Genomic DNA, 15,655 nt, shown 5'->3' with positions numbered 1-15,655 from the left:
ATCACAGGATTTTAAGGGGCATTTAAAGGTGGGAGGTCTCGCACCCCCAGTTCATTGTCATAACTCATGTCTCGATGTGAAATTGACGGGAACATGGGGGTGGTGACGTCATACCGACGAAGGCGACGATGAGTGCGCCACGTCGTCGTCGACGAGTAATTTTGCCGACTCTCTCTGACTTGGTATCGCGGAAGCGCCCTTAAAATCGTCTAAAAATAGACAAACCGTCGGAAGGACGTAGATGGTCACGTGGTAGAACACTGGGGTACCTCCTGGCAGGATCACCCTCTCGTTTACGTCATCCACCCACTCCAACCCTCCTGTCCCCTTCGTACACATACCACCCACTTCCTCATCACCTCCTTCTTCCTCAATATGAAAATCCGCCATTATTATTTTTCCATTCCCTTCGTCGTTCTTCTCTTCCATATCATTTTTTTTTTCAAGTACTTTTGGAAAATCCTGTTTTGCGAATATAAAATAAAAGAGGGTGGAATGGGGAGGAAAGAGGAAGGGGTTGATATTTCCACTCCCGAAGAGGGAAAAAAAATGTGAACGAAGACGTGTTGTAAAAGGAGGGAGGGAGAGAGATGGGTCAACCATCGCCCGAAGGGTGAATTGTCGTACATATTTTTTCGCCACGAGCTCGAGGGGATGCCGTGACAAGGCGAACCAATGGGAACCAATGGCAATCTCACCCTTTCCATTCAAGATGGCGCCACAAATCGCTCAAGTTTGTACTTTACCCACCCCCACCTGCGGTCATTCTGTACTCTCGAGTGCTACCCCTCGGATCCCTCCAACCCCTTGCGAAAATCCGCCGCAGAGCTGCGCTCCCTCAGAGTGCTGTAGACGTCGTGGCAACCTCACCTTTCTCCGTTCATCAATTTCATCAAAAAAAAAAAGAAAGAAAAATCCAAAAAACCACTCATTATTTATCCAACACCAACAGTTTACCCCCAACAATCATCCCCCTATCTAAAAATCAATTATTTCAACACTGTGCAGTAGTGAGTGCAAATAAACAATTCATTAAATATTTTAAAAAAAAATTGGGGATTGAATCGAGTATGGAGGTGGTGGGGGTGATGTCATCGTTTATATTTTCGTGGAATTGCTGTCATTTCCACAGAGAATCATCACCTGGAGTGTAAAAATGAGGGCTGCAGCAGTATCATGACCACTGTGAGTAAATAAACCTCCTAGAACCCTCTGGAACGTCAATTAATGTCGTCTCACCTGGGGAACATAGTGAAAAAAATATCCAGGGCTACATTTTGTTTAATTTCATTTTTATTATTAATATTTTTCTGGGGGGATCTCTGCATGGAGTGCTCTAATCCAGCATGAATGAGCAATGGCGGCGCAGAGACACTAAACTTCTCGTAACAGTAAACTCGATCTTCTTGGTATCTGTGTACATGTCTCACTTGTATGGATATTGTGGGCGGTTGGTAATGGAGGTAATGGAGGGGTGGAAACGCGTCAGCAGTGAGGGGTGAGGGGGTGGGTTTGGAAAAGAGAGTGTATATAGATAACCAATCGTTCCATTGATCTGTTGCCTCGATGACCTATGCCATATGCGTTCCATTGGGGACGAGCTTTACTATCCCCTCTTCACTACTATTCTTTTTACCCTCTTTTTTTAAAAAGAAAACTTTTCGTTAATACAAATGAGAATTCACGAACGGGGTATAGACCGGTGCAAGTGACCTCGAGGGTTATACTACTTACGTGGCACTTGGAGCGATCATTCAAATTGTTCGGGTTGTGTTCACATTTTTACGTTTTCTCTTGATCGATTTTTTTGAGGTACTGCATTTGCTGAATTATTGATTTTATCAGGAAATATATCTAAACCTTTCTTCACGATTTTTTGATTAGCTAGAAAAAAGTCTTTTGACGTTTTACTCTTCAATTGAATGATTGCGAGATAAATTGCGAATTCAGGAGAATGATATAATCATTTGCTGGAAAAGGGAAATTTTTCAGTTTTGTGATGATATCAGTGCGAGTCGATATTTTTCGAGATAAATCGATATTTAGGCAAGCGCTCACTTTTTGCTGTTCTATCGGTTTAATTTGGTGTTGGGATTTTTTGAATGCCACGGAAATTGAACCGACTCATCCATCGGATGTAGTATTATTCGGGTGTAGTATATTTTAACTAGGGCGACTGCGGATAAATCGATACGTGCTACTTTCATTCATGGCTGCCTCCCTCACGCGCGCCAGTCACGTTTCCTATCTCACCACCTCCTCCCCCGCACCCCATAATCAACACATCGACCCCAAAATTGCATCAGATATCGTTCCCAGTGATTTCTAACCGGTCCATCACTTTTCTCTCCACAACCCGACTCCAAACATCCAACGCTAAATTATCGAGTTGTACATCACCGGACATGTGACCCGTCCAATTTATTTATTTATTACTTTTTCAACTTTCCCCGAGGGAGATTCGATATTTTTCACTATCCATGTTTTTCAGAATTTCACGTCTGACTAAATCGGTACGTTACTACTGGAACTTGAAATTCATCAAAGAATTACATTCTTGAAAAATTTTTCTCCCAGTGCAAGAAATTGTTTGAGTATATTTCAATGGTTTTTAAGCGTTTCGCAATTTCTCTTTATTCTACTCAATCTGGGATAATAAGAGATATAATCAGAGCCAGTTCCATCCGTTCAAATAATACCAGAAAGTTTTCTATATATAGAGAGATTTCTATTCAAGAGTTTCTGAAAAAGGCTGTGGATCTCGTCCTCCTGGAGAAGCCCAGACAAAGATGGGAATAACGAAAAAATGTGGCGAAACACCGATGAAAAGGAAAAAATGGAGATATCTTTTCTCTCCAATATTTCTTTTTCCTCATCAGAGAAGATGCAAATGAATGTGGGGGGGGGAAAAAAATTGAGTAGAAAAAGGGAGTTGCAGTGCGACCTTCGGAATTACACAGCTGCATTTATGGTATTCAATCTGGATTTCTGGGGTGTCATTACGAGATGATAAAGCCTATAATTATCTACTAATTCCCAATATTTTTTTTCGAAACATTTCAAATATTCCAACTTTAGAAAAAAAAATGGATTCAAAATTGAAAATTGAAATAAAAATATGTGCATGCAACCCCACACTCCCCCAGATCGGAAAATAAAAGCATTGTCAGTAGTAAATAAATGAGTTATCTAGAAAATGCAGCTCGGAAAATGCCTCTAAATACGACGTAAAAAGTCCATTCCAGAAAAATTGGATTAAATCCCGCGTCAATAGTAGCCCACGCTCCAATTTTATATTTCCAAAGTTCATCCTCATCTCAATGGAAGTAAAAAAAAATGCTCGACTCCCAGGACTGGGGCTGATAACCATTGATTGAGTTTAAAGCCCTTCAGGAGTATTCCCTACCTACTGGCATTACAAAACAATATGCAGGAGTCGACATAAATGGCTTTCTCTGACTTGAATGCACCGCAAATGAGGACTAGCATTGGCTCGACCCTGTGAAATGCCATGCAACCCTGACCCGCGTCTACGCGGTCTCATCATCGTTCAAAGCCACACGACAACGACCATCTTCGGCTCATTCGTTAATCCGTTTCCCCTTGACATCCTCAAATATCCCCAGGACAATGAAAAGAATTTTCCCTCACACTGAGATTCAACCATTGTCATTCATTTATTCTCAACCATCCGCGTGGGCGACTCCTGGGGAAAAGCTTGCGTCCACTATAACTAATGGAGTTCTAGCTGATAACGCAACAGAGCACTATTCTCCTTGATAACCATTTTATGAAGAATGCGGAATGTCAGAATGTCAATTTCCAGAATAATGGCCGTTTAAAAAATACTTTTCAATTTTAAAATTTATTTTCTTTTACAATTCCACGAAATAGGGAGTTGAGTTGCACTGGCTAGTGAGAAGGAAGATAAATTTGAGGAAGGATACATAGAGATTGAATGAATCAATTGAATTGACATCGAACATCTCCGGAGAAACTGAGATAACGAAATTTTCCATGGGCTGTGTTGGAGGGATAACAAAATTATCGACGGGAAATGAGGTGGAGCTTGAATTATGGTGGACGACCTTTCAAGCTATTCTCCCCACTGATTTTCTAGCTATTTTACGCTGTCGCTGGCAGGAAATCCTCTTCAATCCGGGCTAATATTCCAGTGTCGCCTCCAACCATGGAATATTATCAAATAAAGCACCCGGACGAATATTTTCTTTTCCATTCCATTGGTCTGAGTACCGAGGGAAAATCATCGCCAATGAGAATCTGGAAATGAATCCTAAGATATTCATCAATTTGGAAGACAGCCAAAAGCTGAGCCAAATGTTCGTAATGACATTTATTTTATGTTCCATCGTGTTCTTGAAAAAGCCTTGCCCTCGAAGAGACCATCTCCGACTCAATGTGAATGTAATTCAAAGTTATGATAAATATTGCTGAAGTCGAGGGAGACCAACAGATTTTCATAACGACCTCTTTGATGGAAAGCTCTTCCCAAGACTTCCGCAATTTCTTGTGGGCCAAGGGAAAACCACAGGGTTCAAAATTCTCCCCGAAGAATGAAGTGATAAATTGTCCGGTTATCCAGAATTTCTCCACAATCCTCACATAAAATTTTCCCGTAATTATCAATCTCCAGTGAAAATAGCCTGGGCTTTAGCAATAAACAGTATAAAAAAAAATGTAGAATAGTGGAATTGTGGAATAATCCCCACAACTCTAGAGGATTTCTCAATCAGACTACACGTGGTAGGATGCGGTTAAATTAGTTAAACTGGCACACAGTGTAACCCAGTTATGTGAAAGGGAATATATTGAATATATTCAGGGCGCAGTCGCTGGGCCGAACACAATATACAGCAAACGACAGGACGCATCATCGTTCCACTGTATGTGAAAAGGTGGGAGGACAGGGGGTTGAAGAGCTGAGGGTTGTTGTGGGAGGGCTTTGATGAGAAACCCAACGGTCCATCCACCTGTTTGCCTTAGTAGACCGCCACACGTTCCATCATCATCAACAATACCATAAAAATTCCACACACCAAATTATTCATCATCTTCCATTCACCCTACTGTTATCAATGTTATGTCGACAAGTGTAAGTCTACCACACATCTTTACTCACTCGACTTTTGTCTTCACAATCTGGAGAAGCATCATCGGAGGTGATGAAACACTAATTGGGGTCGACTGCACTTCAATGCTCTACACTCTGGATAATTAATAACTTCAGGTGTATTCAGGTGTCTTCAGGTGTCTTCAGGCTTCAGGCTCAAATTAATTAGTCAAGGTCAACTGGATGGAAGTTTAAAGTTTATGCGGTTGAGAACTGGGAGAAAAATTGTGTGACTGAATTTATTTATTTGGGAACAATAGTGGAGATTGTTTGAGACAGTTTGGAGATTTAATGGAGCTCAATCAGTGATAAGAGAGGGGGAGTTATTGATGGATAAGAAGAGAGTGGTGGATCTGATTCTATTCCTGGATGTTTGCCAGGTTTATCTCCAGACGCGTAAGAAAAGCTCGAAAAATCTCTGCACCCTGTGGGCTATTGTGACTTTTGTCAGGGATGAGGACTCGGATGAGTTTCTTCGGTGGTGTCAGGAGTACAACGTGAGACACTTGAGGGAAAGAGAGGAAAATACGAGGGCTCCACAAGCCCACAATGGATCCTCCAGTGGGGAAAAAATTCGTATGGAAATACGTGTACTCAGAGTACTACAGGAATTGTTCTACTGCGGATGCCTTCCAGGAAATATTCATGTTTGAGGTTTTGAGAGATTCTTCAGATTTATATAGACAACCATTCACCCATCGATTCACATTGTCTTTTTTACACTTTAAAACCCATCCATCTAGGATAATCGAATGGAATGCAATTTTTGGGTGAAATAGTATCATTATTGTGGCATTGATTTCAGGAGTCTGGCCACACTTGTGGATGAGGCCAAGCCACCTTGGAGCGGTGAGTGATGTCTGAGAGCGACGGAGAGCAGGCGGCTAGGTCTATGGCCTTGGAGCAGGCGTACGTCCACGAGGTTTACGAACAATGCGCTGAAAAGACTGCACAGAGCAGGCACTGGCCGCGAATATACAAATTTCTCGAGGAACTCGAGCCCGGGGCGCTCGTCTGCGACATAGGTAATCATCACCATGACCTTTTCCATGAAGCCTAGATATTGATATTCATTGATCAATCAATTTAAGTGGTCTCGTCATTGTCATTACCCCTCAATTTTTCATTTCCCCCCAAAACAAGTTTGCATTGTAGTTTGTGGAGGAAGTGCACCATTTTCGTGCCTTCCTTTTATTTTTCGTGGGTATTACCACACCAACATCAAACGGTAGATCGATAATTGACCTCCGGATGCATAGAGATGGGCAAAAAAACCCAGTGGAAAAGAGGGAAAAAAAAGAGAAGGGCTGGGGAAAAAAGGAGAGGCTCTCCCGCGGGGTGCATGGGAAGATTACACTGGCACTCGAATTTTTCTCACAATGAAATCGATTCGCTCCGGTGGTGCGCGTCCATAACACTCAAATATACTAGGTGGCCCATTGAGGATATCATTACTTTCCATTCGATATTGATTTGGCTCGAAGAATAATAACTCTATTCGTAGAATTGTACTTTTCCGTTAATTTCACCGTTAAACTGAGCACAGTGATATTTATCCGTGAGGTACTCGTCGAAATTTACTTGTTACACCAATTTATCGATTTAAGAAGTTTCCCTCAAAATTCCAATCGTCAATTTCGATTATGAAAAATATTTTTTTATCCTGTCCCGTGACGGCACTGAATTAATTAATGTAAATTAATGAATGTTTCACCTTGGGGGCAAAAACAGGTTGTGGAAATGGCAAGTATCTCAGCGTCAACAATAACATCTTCAAAATCGGCGGTGACAGATGCAAACGTTTAACGGACATTGCGAGAGAGAAGGAAAACGAGGTGCTAATATGCGACAATCTCTCGCTACCATTTCGGGACGAGAGTTTCGATGCTGTTCTCTCGATAGCAGTGGTCCATCACTTTGCAACGACAGAGAGGCGTGTAAATGCCTTGAAAGAGCTTGCCCGTGTCCTGAGAATCGGTGGCAAATTGGTGATATCGGTATGGGCTATGGAACAGCGTCACAGAAAATTCGAGTCCCAGGATGTCCTGGTACCCTGGCCCAAAGCCTACTGCCTCAATTCATCGTGCCACTGTGGTGCATCAGGTGTTCCATGTTCCACCCAGACACGCAGGGATCATCCACCGAAGTGTGTCCTGAGATCCAAGAGATCGACGGATCGACAGAAGTGTAGGAATAAAAGTTATTGGATTGATCCAATATTCAGCCCCTCACCATCAACCAGCAGTTTATCCAGCCCCAATGAGACGTGTTACAGTTTCTTTCGTCGCGCTCTTCAGGTCAATAAAAATTGCCTTTTCCATTAATCGAAATTAAATTATCAATCATTCCTCTCTTATATTTTTAGAAATATCAGGAAAATTTAATGGCAAAGTCAAGGGCTTCAATTATTTCACAGGATTTATTCTCGTTAATTGAATTATATCATGATATTTTATTCGAATGATTCCATACGAATGAATTCCGAAATTTGCAGAAATTGGCAGGTGGCAAGAGAGGTTCGGGCAGTCGTCCCTGGTTCCTGGAGAGTTTTCAAAACGGGGGCTGCAAAAATCGCCACCACCACTTCGAGTCCGACGAGTGCGCTGACGCCGATGACATTCCCATTGAGCTCCGTCGTCTCGATGACGACAATCCTACCATCACCAAGCCAACCGACACTCTGAGCATGAAGTCAAAGAGCCTGGGGGATATCCTCGAGGTCCAGCATCTCGATCTCGTGAGATCGCGATCGAGTATCCCCGGATTGTGCTCAACAGTTACATCCGAGCTCAATCTCACTGACCAATCGGCGACACCACCCCTTGCACCCTACAAGCCACGATTGGTCAAGCAGAAGACGCACTTGATGGATGATACGTGTCTGGAGATCCCTGAGAACACTGCCATACAAGAACTTGTCAAGGATCTTCCAGAGTTACCGTCAATCGTAATTACCTCTTCTCTTCCTATCGAAATTCATATCCCCACAGAAAATTATTGATTACACAAAAAGAATATTATGCAACATTTTTCCATAGAAAATTGAATGAAAACAAAAAATTAATTCCAGGTTTGGTTTGACATCTACTTTGGAATTTTTTGAATTTTTGAAAAATTTAACGAAAAAAAGGCCACTTGACATTTCCTCTCAAACCGCCAATATTGCCTAATTATTCTCCGTCGCCACCGCTTTAATTACCGAGTTAATGACATCCATTTGCAGGAGCCGTCAACCCTCGCAAAACGCCCCAACGTCCACAAACAGAGTTCAATGAACGAGGAATTGATGTCGATGGAGCGACTGATGGAGCGTGAACGTGTACGTGGTAACATAATGAAACAGGCATCCCTCAACGAGGAAATAATTTGCAAGCACCCGACCTTGGAGCACTTTCGAGACTCCCTGTCCTCGAATACAGCGAGCCGACGATTTCAACTCCTGAAAAGTGGCCTTACGAGTCGCCTGAAGCAATCAACAACGAGCATGGAGAAGGTGACGACCCTGTCCATAAAAAATGGCTTCGTAAAAATGCTGCAGAGCTGGAAGTCCTCGGACTCTAACCCCGAGGAGACAGAGACAAGTGCGGAGGCAGTGAAAAACAAACTGAATGAAAAAATCGTCCAGCCAATTGCCAACGTGAAACAAAAAGAGACTAGTACAATCGAGAGGCGATTATCCAAGGAGGATGGCTCCGACTCCTCGAAGGACAGCAGTTTGCAGAGTGACACTAGTGTTGATTCAGAGGACAGCTTTGCCTCTGTCATCTACGTGCCAAAGCAGGAAGCACCACCTCTGATTGACGTCATGGGGACAACCCCCTGTGGCTACCAATTGAGAACAACCTCAGCCCCTCCGTCGCCCAGGGTAAAGCATCCCCCAGATCTCCACACACCCAGATTCAAATTAATTCCTACATCTCCACTGCTGAAACAATTCCCAGCGACAAGCAAATCCTTACCACCACCCAGTCCACCTGGCCTCTCACCCAAAACCGTGAATTCAGTCAACTCGAGGCCATTCTTTGGATCGAATTATCAGAGCAATCAGCTCTCCTACAGTTTCGATAAAGTCTCAAGCAGGCCAGAGACGCCAAAGATCTCTGGTGATGTCAAGAGGGAGAGTATAAAAATTCTCCCCCGTTTTGATAAATTTTTAACAAAAGATACAAACAGCACTTCAGTGTCGATTGAAAGGGGTGAGGCTGCAGGAGAGAAGTGCCAGAGGATTCCAACAATCGAGGTGAATGAGAAGAAAACTCTTGAAGATGAAGTGCCTGTTGAGAAGACGGAGGTGGAAAAGAGAACAGAGACACCAGAGGTACAGGAGACGAGGAGTGAGGAGGCAACTGGCAGGAGGCCCAGTCTATCTGTCCTGAAGGGATATCGATCCATGTCCACAACTGTTGATCAGGAAGACCCCATCGTCGTTCAGGACTCCATGCCGCTCCTGGAGAGCAGCGAGCTACCTGAACACTCGAGCAACGAGTCCATCAACGATGAGGACAGCAGGAAGATCAGGCTCAATCAGATCAAGGAGTTACTCAAGCAGAAACCGGGTTTTGCCACCAGGTACACCAAAACAGCGTTTCCATTGGTGAGACGGGCATCCACTGCTACTTCCTCTGGGCGACTCGAGACTGTTGCCAAGACACTGCCCAGGCTGCTGTCACTCGAGCTATTCAACCCAGAGACTGATGATCTTGACAGTGACTCGAGTGGAGTTTCATCACCAGAATCTGTGGGATCGGTTATCAGTGTCATCTCTGATGAGAGATTTATTCTCAAAAACGAATCCCAGAAGGCGAAAGAATCACCACCGAAGGACTCGACCTCGAACTCGGAGCCATCACCGCCGACCGAGGAGACTTCAAGCCCTCTGACAACAGAGATCTCCTCCTCATCATCCCAATCCCTGCGTCTCCTCGAAGCAGCGGCAAATGTCGCTAGCTCCCTGGAAGACGCAGTGGGCCGAGTGATCGGTCTGCATTCCGAGGACAGTCATGACTCCGGGAGTCCACGAAAATCTCAGACAAAAATTGAACACTTGAGAAACCATTTGCAAGAACCAGGGAAGCTCTCCCCATCGGAAAACACGTGGAACGAGGAGTGCAGAAGGCACCTCATTGACTTTACCGATAAATTATCAGAGAACCTGATCCACGACATCGATCAGTACTGCCAGAAAACACGTCTAGAGTTCACCAATGACCTGGATACAATGAAGAATAACATCGAGATAAGGAGGAGCTCAGAGACAAGCAGTTACACCTCGATCCCCTTCAGGAAGGAATCCTCCCCGAAGTTGTCTGGTCTGGCCAACTGCAAGTACAGCGAATTGGTGGACAACACAATAGCCTGGCTGAGAGGTTCAACGGGTGAAGCAGACTTCTCTGAATATGACAATAAGCTGAGTCCCATGGACTCGACCCCAGGCAAGCCACAGGAGTTGGGAGAGACACTGGATCTCTGTCGAAGCACCTCTGAGGATACCATGGACTTCGTGATGGTCTCGAAGACTGGAGAAGTTGAGGAGAACCCCACGAGCATCAGCAACAGTTTCGTGAACTCTGGGGTAGGCCAACCTGAGGAGCACTCTAAAGGGGACAAGTCCTACATGAGATTTGGGGGGTCTGTGGAGTCCAGTGATATCGGGGACTCCATCGAGAACACAGTGAGCCTCAGTGATGACTCAACTGCCACGCGGAGGTTTTGCTGTGGCTCCACAGCATCTCTAACGTCCAACGTGGGGTACAAGAGTCCCAAGGACAGAAGGAAGTATGAGTATTCAAAACGATCAGTCTCTGAGGAAATTCCTGCTGAGAGATACGACACCAAAAGATCTGCTAATCTCTCTGGCTCCTCCTCCCAGGAGTCTCTGCCCTCTGATCGTGGCGGTGGTGCTATCACTTATCATCAGTACTACCATGTCTTCAGGGAGGGGGAGCTCGATGCTCTTATCAATAAATACGTTGAGAATCTTCACATTATATCGTCATACTACGATCATGCTAGCTGGTGTATTGTTGCTGAAAAAGTTCAGGTCTGGACCATTTGACTCTTGGATTCGATCTTGCAGGTTCAAGTAAATTTTTTTAATCCTGTAAAATTGAGGGTTTTTGGGATTCAAGGAAAGGACACGAGATATGGAATTTAATGAGGAGAATTTCCGGGAGGGATTAGTGTACATATGTATTATAAAATGTTTCCGAAGTAAGCGCACAGACCATTAGATACTTTATTTTATCGAAATACCTTCTGTAGCGTAGATTTGTATTTATTTATCTAAGACGCTTGACCAAAAACAAGGGGATGTATATTAAGAGGGTATGAAGGGGGTAAAGGTGTTGAGGACAGGATGTATCCCTCCAAAGAGCCATATCCACGTCAGATAGCATGAGAAATCTTTTTTTTTTTCAATTATTATTGCGGATATTATAGAGATTGTACCATATCCAGGTTGAATAATTAAATGAAGTTATGAAAAAGGGCCTGAGCACTTCCTCCATGTAAATATGTGTTGTTGGTAGTATCGGTGATGAAAATGTCTCCACCATATCATCGAGAAGATTCGACGTTCAAAGGGCGAATAAATGAAGATATTAAGTCAGGGTATAATTAAATAACGAATTAACGAATTTGTTCTGTTGTTTGATTATGTTCATTTTTCTTGTGGAGAAATGAGATTGAAGGGAGAATCGAATGAATACGAAGGTAAAACGGCCAGAGTTTGTGATAATTTTAAGTCAAGTAGTTTTCATAATCGGCCCACGTATTTACTTCACTTTTCTATTGTTAATTTTTTTATCAATCACTTTAATTGATTTTGATAAGGTCATTATGTTGAATTCAATAGTAAAACTTTACGATTTTTTCACGCGATAAAAATCCATGATGATGTTATTATCAAAATAATTTAGATTCAGGTCTCGAGCAATTATTCAATTACTCTCGATGATTGAATAATTGATTCAGAGTTGTAATAATGGTAATTAAGATATTTTCTATGGGTAGACGAGAATATAAAGAACTAAATTCAAAAACGTGTTTACCAGAAGGATTAAAAACTACTACAGAAAAAAAATTATAAATAAATTTTAGGAGAAACGAGAATCCATCCCTAGCGAAATATTCTGATATTAGGAATCGAACCTATGTAATGGAGAGAATATACGTACTTCAGTATTGGAAATAAAATGAAAAATTTTAAAAAAAGCTCAATGTTGTAACGACGCTCTCAAGATTAAACAACAACTGCTACTATCGCATTATTAGATCGTAACATAAATTATTGAAGCGCAAGCGACAATGAGAATTAATAAAAAAAAAAAAACATAATAATCCCAGCCCCAGCGCCTGCAATTCATTCTTACCAAGCAATTTAATTGTAAGATAAATCTGAGTATGAAATAACTGGAGAGGCTATGGCAGAAGTTAACTCCAGAGGATTGTCAGGGTGATGCATGAATTTTCCTCTGACAGAGACGCTTGGACCACTTTGGCTTCATCGAATAACGAAGATGATTCTTAATTAGAGAAAAATCTGTTTAAAGATACTGACAATATGTACACTTATGTGATCAATCGAGAGGTCCCACGAAATTTTGTAAGATACGAAAAAACGCGTTTCCCAGTTGTTTAGTGCTTGAAGAGAATAAGGTAAATAAAAACATTTAAACAAATGATATTGGGTGAAGGAGTTTGGAAGTGGCGGTTTGTTTAGTCTAGTCCCTGGTAGCTTGTTGAATTTTATTCGTAGCTCTCATTCCATTCTCCAAAAGAGCTCTTGCCAACAATTTGACTCTCCCTGAGATTTTAAGATAACCGTGGAAACCTCACGTATTCACAAAATCGATCTGTTAGCCTTTAGCTTTTTCTTGTGGAATGTCTTTTCCGCAAGAGGCAAATTAAAAAATCAATAATTTAACATTAGTGAGTAATCCTGTATTTGAACAGCAGCATTAATCAATAATATAAAAAGCTATGGTGTTCATTAATCCTCGTAATAATTGTAATGAAAAATACTCCATTTCGTTAAACGAGACGAGAAAATCAATGAGCTCCGCAGTGCCCTGTACACAACCTAGTGCTCGCAGAAGCATAGAGTCCCATTTTGGGATTCGCAATTATAACAAACTCCTCGAACAGCAACTGATTTTAAATTAAGTATCCACAGGGGATTCACCTCGATCAATCTTCACCTCCATCCGTTATTTATCACAATCAATAAAAAAGTAAGACTTTTCTAGAGTACACCCTCGTTCGAATATCCACGAATTTTTGAAGACAAGGGATTTCTGGAGTGGATTTTTTATTTACTCTCTTCTGAGGTTCTCGAGCCTGGCTTGTAGGTCGGCATCAGCATCCACGAGGTTTCCACCATCCTCACCACCTCCACCAGCAGCCGCAGCACCAGCTGGGACAGCTTGTTTGCCACCAGTTACACTCAGGGATCCTCCGGCCTGAGGCAGGCCTGACAATTGATCTGTCAGCTGGAGACCCAATTCATCAAGTACCTGGGATACCACAGCATCACTGCAATGACGGAAAATTAGAATACATTTTCAAAGAATTGAGACTTTTTCTTCAAATCTTTCTTTGAAGAATTCTCACCTTTCTTCCTCATCCCCTTCGTCCTCCATTGCGTCATCAATAGCGTCATTCATTATCTCCTCTTTCATGTCCATAATCTCAGACTGCTTTTCGAATTCCTGTAGGATTTTCTGAATCTGGGGCAGATTGAGTTGCCTGGAAGCAGCATAAAATACCAATTGAATTTCTGGATTCGATTTCACTCGATTCCACTGTCAACTCACTTATTCATACTCTGCATGGCCTTGGTGACTCCCTTCATGGCCCCAGCCATTGCATTCTGTGATCTCAGAGTCTGAATTTTCAACGACACTGCCTGAATATTCGCCTTCATCAGCATGAATTTCTTTACGTATCTTCGTGTCCTCACCAGGTCCTTCGCCATAATTTTTACAGCGTCCTGATTGAGGAATAATAAAGAAATAGAACAACATTGAATACTGGGGACAAGCTGGTGATGATTTCGTTACCATTTGCCCATCCTTCGCCATTTTCTTGATATCCATAATGATTTTCTTTTCCTGCTGCTCCATTCTAGCTCTTTCCCTGTCCAGGTCTCGCATCGCTTTATTGAGAGCTCTCTGATTCTTCCTGAGCATCTCCTCAGGGGTAACTCGTTTTCCAAACAACCACTCCATTTCGCAAAACAGATGACTGAAAATTGAATATTGAGTGACACCGAGACATTAACAAATTAAAATCTCTCCAGGTCATCAACAATTTGAGATGGTGAGTCATCTGGGCTGAAGACTGGTGTAATCAATCGAAATGACAGTCTCATGATTAGTGTAACCTCGAATCAGAATGATTTGATAATCGAGGATATCCTGGGGATCTTCGGAGGAAAGATTATAACGAAAAAAATAATCCTACTCACTATTTATTGGTTTCTGAAAATCCTGAAGTTCGCCAGCAAATGATTTCCTATTTTCAATCAATGACAAATGTTTTGATTATGTGTGAAGGTCATACGTCAAAGTGTCTGGATTCTAAAACGCAGAGTATTTTTCAGTTTTGCATGGTCTGTAGGAAATTTTTGTCGGTAATATCTCTGCCGGTAATTTGTTTATTTGCGATAAATGTTTTATTCGGCTCACCGCCCATGATACTATCCGGTGCTTTCAAATTTTTCAAATTTCAGTGAATACATCCTTGATTTTCCTGATCCCTGGGTACTTTTTTTTAATTTCAAATTGTTTAACGTGAGTGAATACCTCAAAGAGGATTGACTAAAGTAGAGGCTCAGTTGTAGGGGTTGGAGTGACCCCAGCGGCATCGAAGTACTGCACCCCAAGAGTGCATCAAGTCGATGGGGTGAATTTTATTTTCTGCAGTATGAATGCTTTTTGTTTTTTATTTGTTTAACTGAAATTCAGCCGACTGTAGAACGTGCGGAAGGGGGAAACCACATCTTGTGGAATTTCAATGAAAAAAGTTATTCAATATATTGAAGATATACCACTAATGAAATTATATTTTCAGTATGAGCGCGTTGTCTTAATGGTAACGTGCTTGCCTACCACGCCGACGGCCAAGGTTCGATCCCGCCGTTGTTCATTTTTTTTTTCTTTAAATAATTTCAATTTTAACTTTTTTTAATTGGCTAATCAATCTAAATATTGTTTAAACACTGAATTTTTGAAAAGCGGAAAGATATCCTGTGAAATTGAAAATTTCAACATTTTTGAAAACGAAACATTTGAAAATATATACTACTAATAAAAATTTATTTTTATAATAACACGTTGTCTTAACGGTAACGTGATTGCCTATCACGCCGACGGCCCGGGTTCGATCCCGCCGTCATTCATTTTTTTTTTTAAATAATTCCAATTTTTTCGTTCGATAGGTATTCACTGCAATTGAAAAATTCGAAATTTTTGAAAAAGTATCAGGGGAACATAACAATCGAGGAGTTATTCACTGAAAGTTTCA

The 15,655-nt window shown here is 41.9% G+C and overlaps 2 protein-coding genes across 2 annotated transcripts; one reads left to right on the top strand and one right to left on the bottom strand.

The window, feature by feature from the left end:
- Positions 1-860: 860 nt before the first annotated feature.
- On the top strand, positions 861-13,362 carry fid (fire dancer). Its single transcript, XM_011299887.1, has 5 exons — positions 861-1,185; positions 5,937-6,156; positions 6,863-7,428; positions 7,626-8,078; positions 8,355-13,362. The coding sequence occupies exons 2-5, from the start codon at positions 5,988-5,990 to the stop codon at positions 11,184-11,186; spliced, it is 4,020 nt and encodes a 1,339-aa protein (XP_011298189.1). The 5' UTR covers positions 861-1,185; positions 5,937-5,987; the 3' UTR covers positions 11,187-13,362.
- Positions 13,051-14,736, bottom strand: Vps2 (vacuolar protein sorting 2). Its single transcript, XM_011299888.1, has 5 exons — positions 14,598-14,736; positions 14,191-14,374; positions 13,945-14,120; positions 13,742-13,876; positions 13,051-13,663 (listed from the first exon to the last, which is right to left on the bottom strand). Exons 2-5 carry the CDS (start codon positions 14,356-14,358, stop codon positions 13,444-13,446), a joined length of 699 nt encoding a protein of 232 aa, XP_011298190.1. The 5' UTR covers positions 14,359-14,374; positions 14,598-14,736; the 3' UTR covers positions 13,051-13,443.
- Positions 14,737-15,655: the final 919 nt, after the last annotated feature.

Source organism: Fopius arisanus, unplaced genomic scaffold, assembly GCF_000806365.1.
Source record: "Fopius arisanus strain USDA-PBARC FA_bdor unplaced genomic scaffold, ASM80636v1 scaffold00015, whole genome shotgun sequence".
Lineage (NCBI taxonomy): Eukaryota > Metazoa > Arthropoda > Insecta > Hymenoptera > Braconidae > Fopius > Fopius arisanus.
The sequence above is the reverse complement of the archived record's forward strand: the minus strand, read 5'-3'. Positions and strand labels throughout refer to the sequence as shown.

Coding starts and splice junctions, on each gene's coding strand:
- Vps2 (XM_011299888.1), bottom strand. CDS start 14,358: ATGGAGTGGTTGTTTGGAAAACGAGTTACCCCTGAGGAGATGCTCAGG. Junction 13,877..13,944: donor GCCATGCAGAGTATGAATAA/GTGAGTTGACAG, acceptor TGCTGCTTCCAG/GCAACTCAATCTGCCCCAGA. Junction 13,664..13,741: donor GAAGGGGATGAGGAAGAAAG/GTGAGAATTCTT, acceptor CCGTCATTGCAG/TGATGCTGTGGTATCCCAGG.
- fid (XM_011299887.1), top strand. CDS start 5,988: ATGTCTGAGAGCGACGGAGAGCAGGCGGCTAGGTCTATGGCCTTGGAG. Junction 6,157..6,862: donor GGCGCTCGTCTGCGACATAG/GTAATCATCACC, acceptor GGGCAAAAACAG/GTTGTGGAAATGGCAAGTAT. Junction 8,079..8,354: donor TTCCAGAGTTACCGTCAATC/GTAATTACCTCT, acceptor ATCCATTTGCAG/GAGCCGTCAACCCTCGCAAA.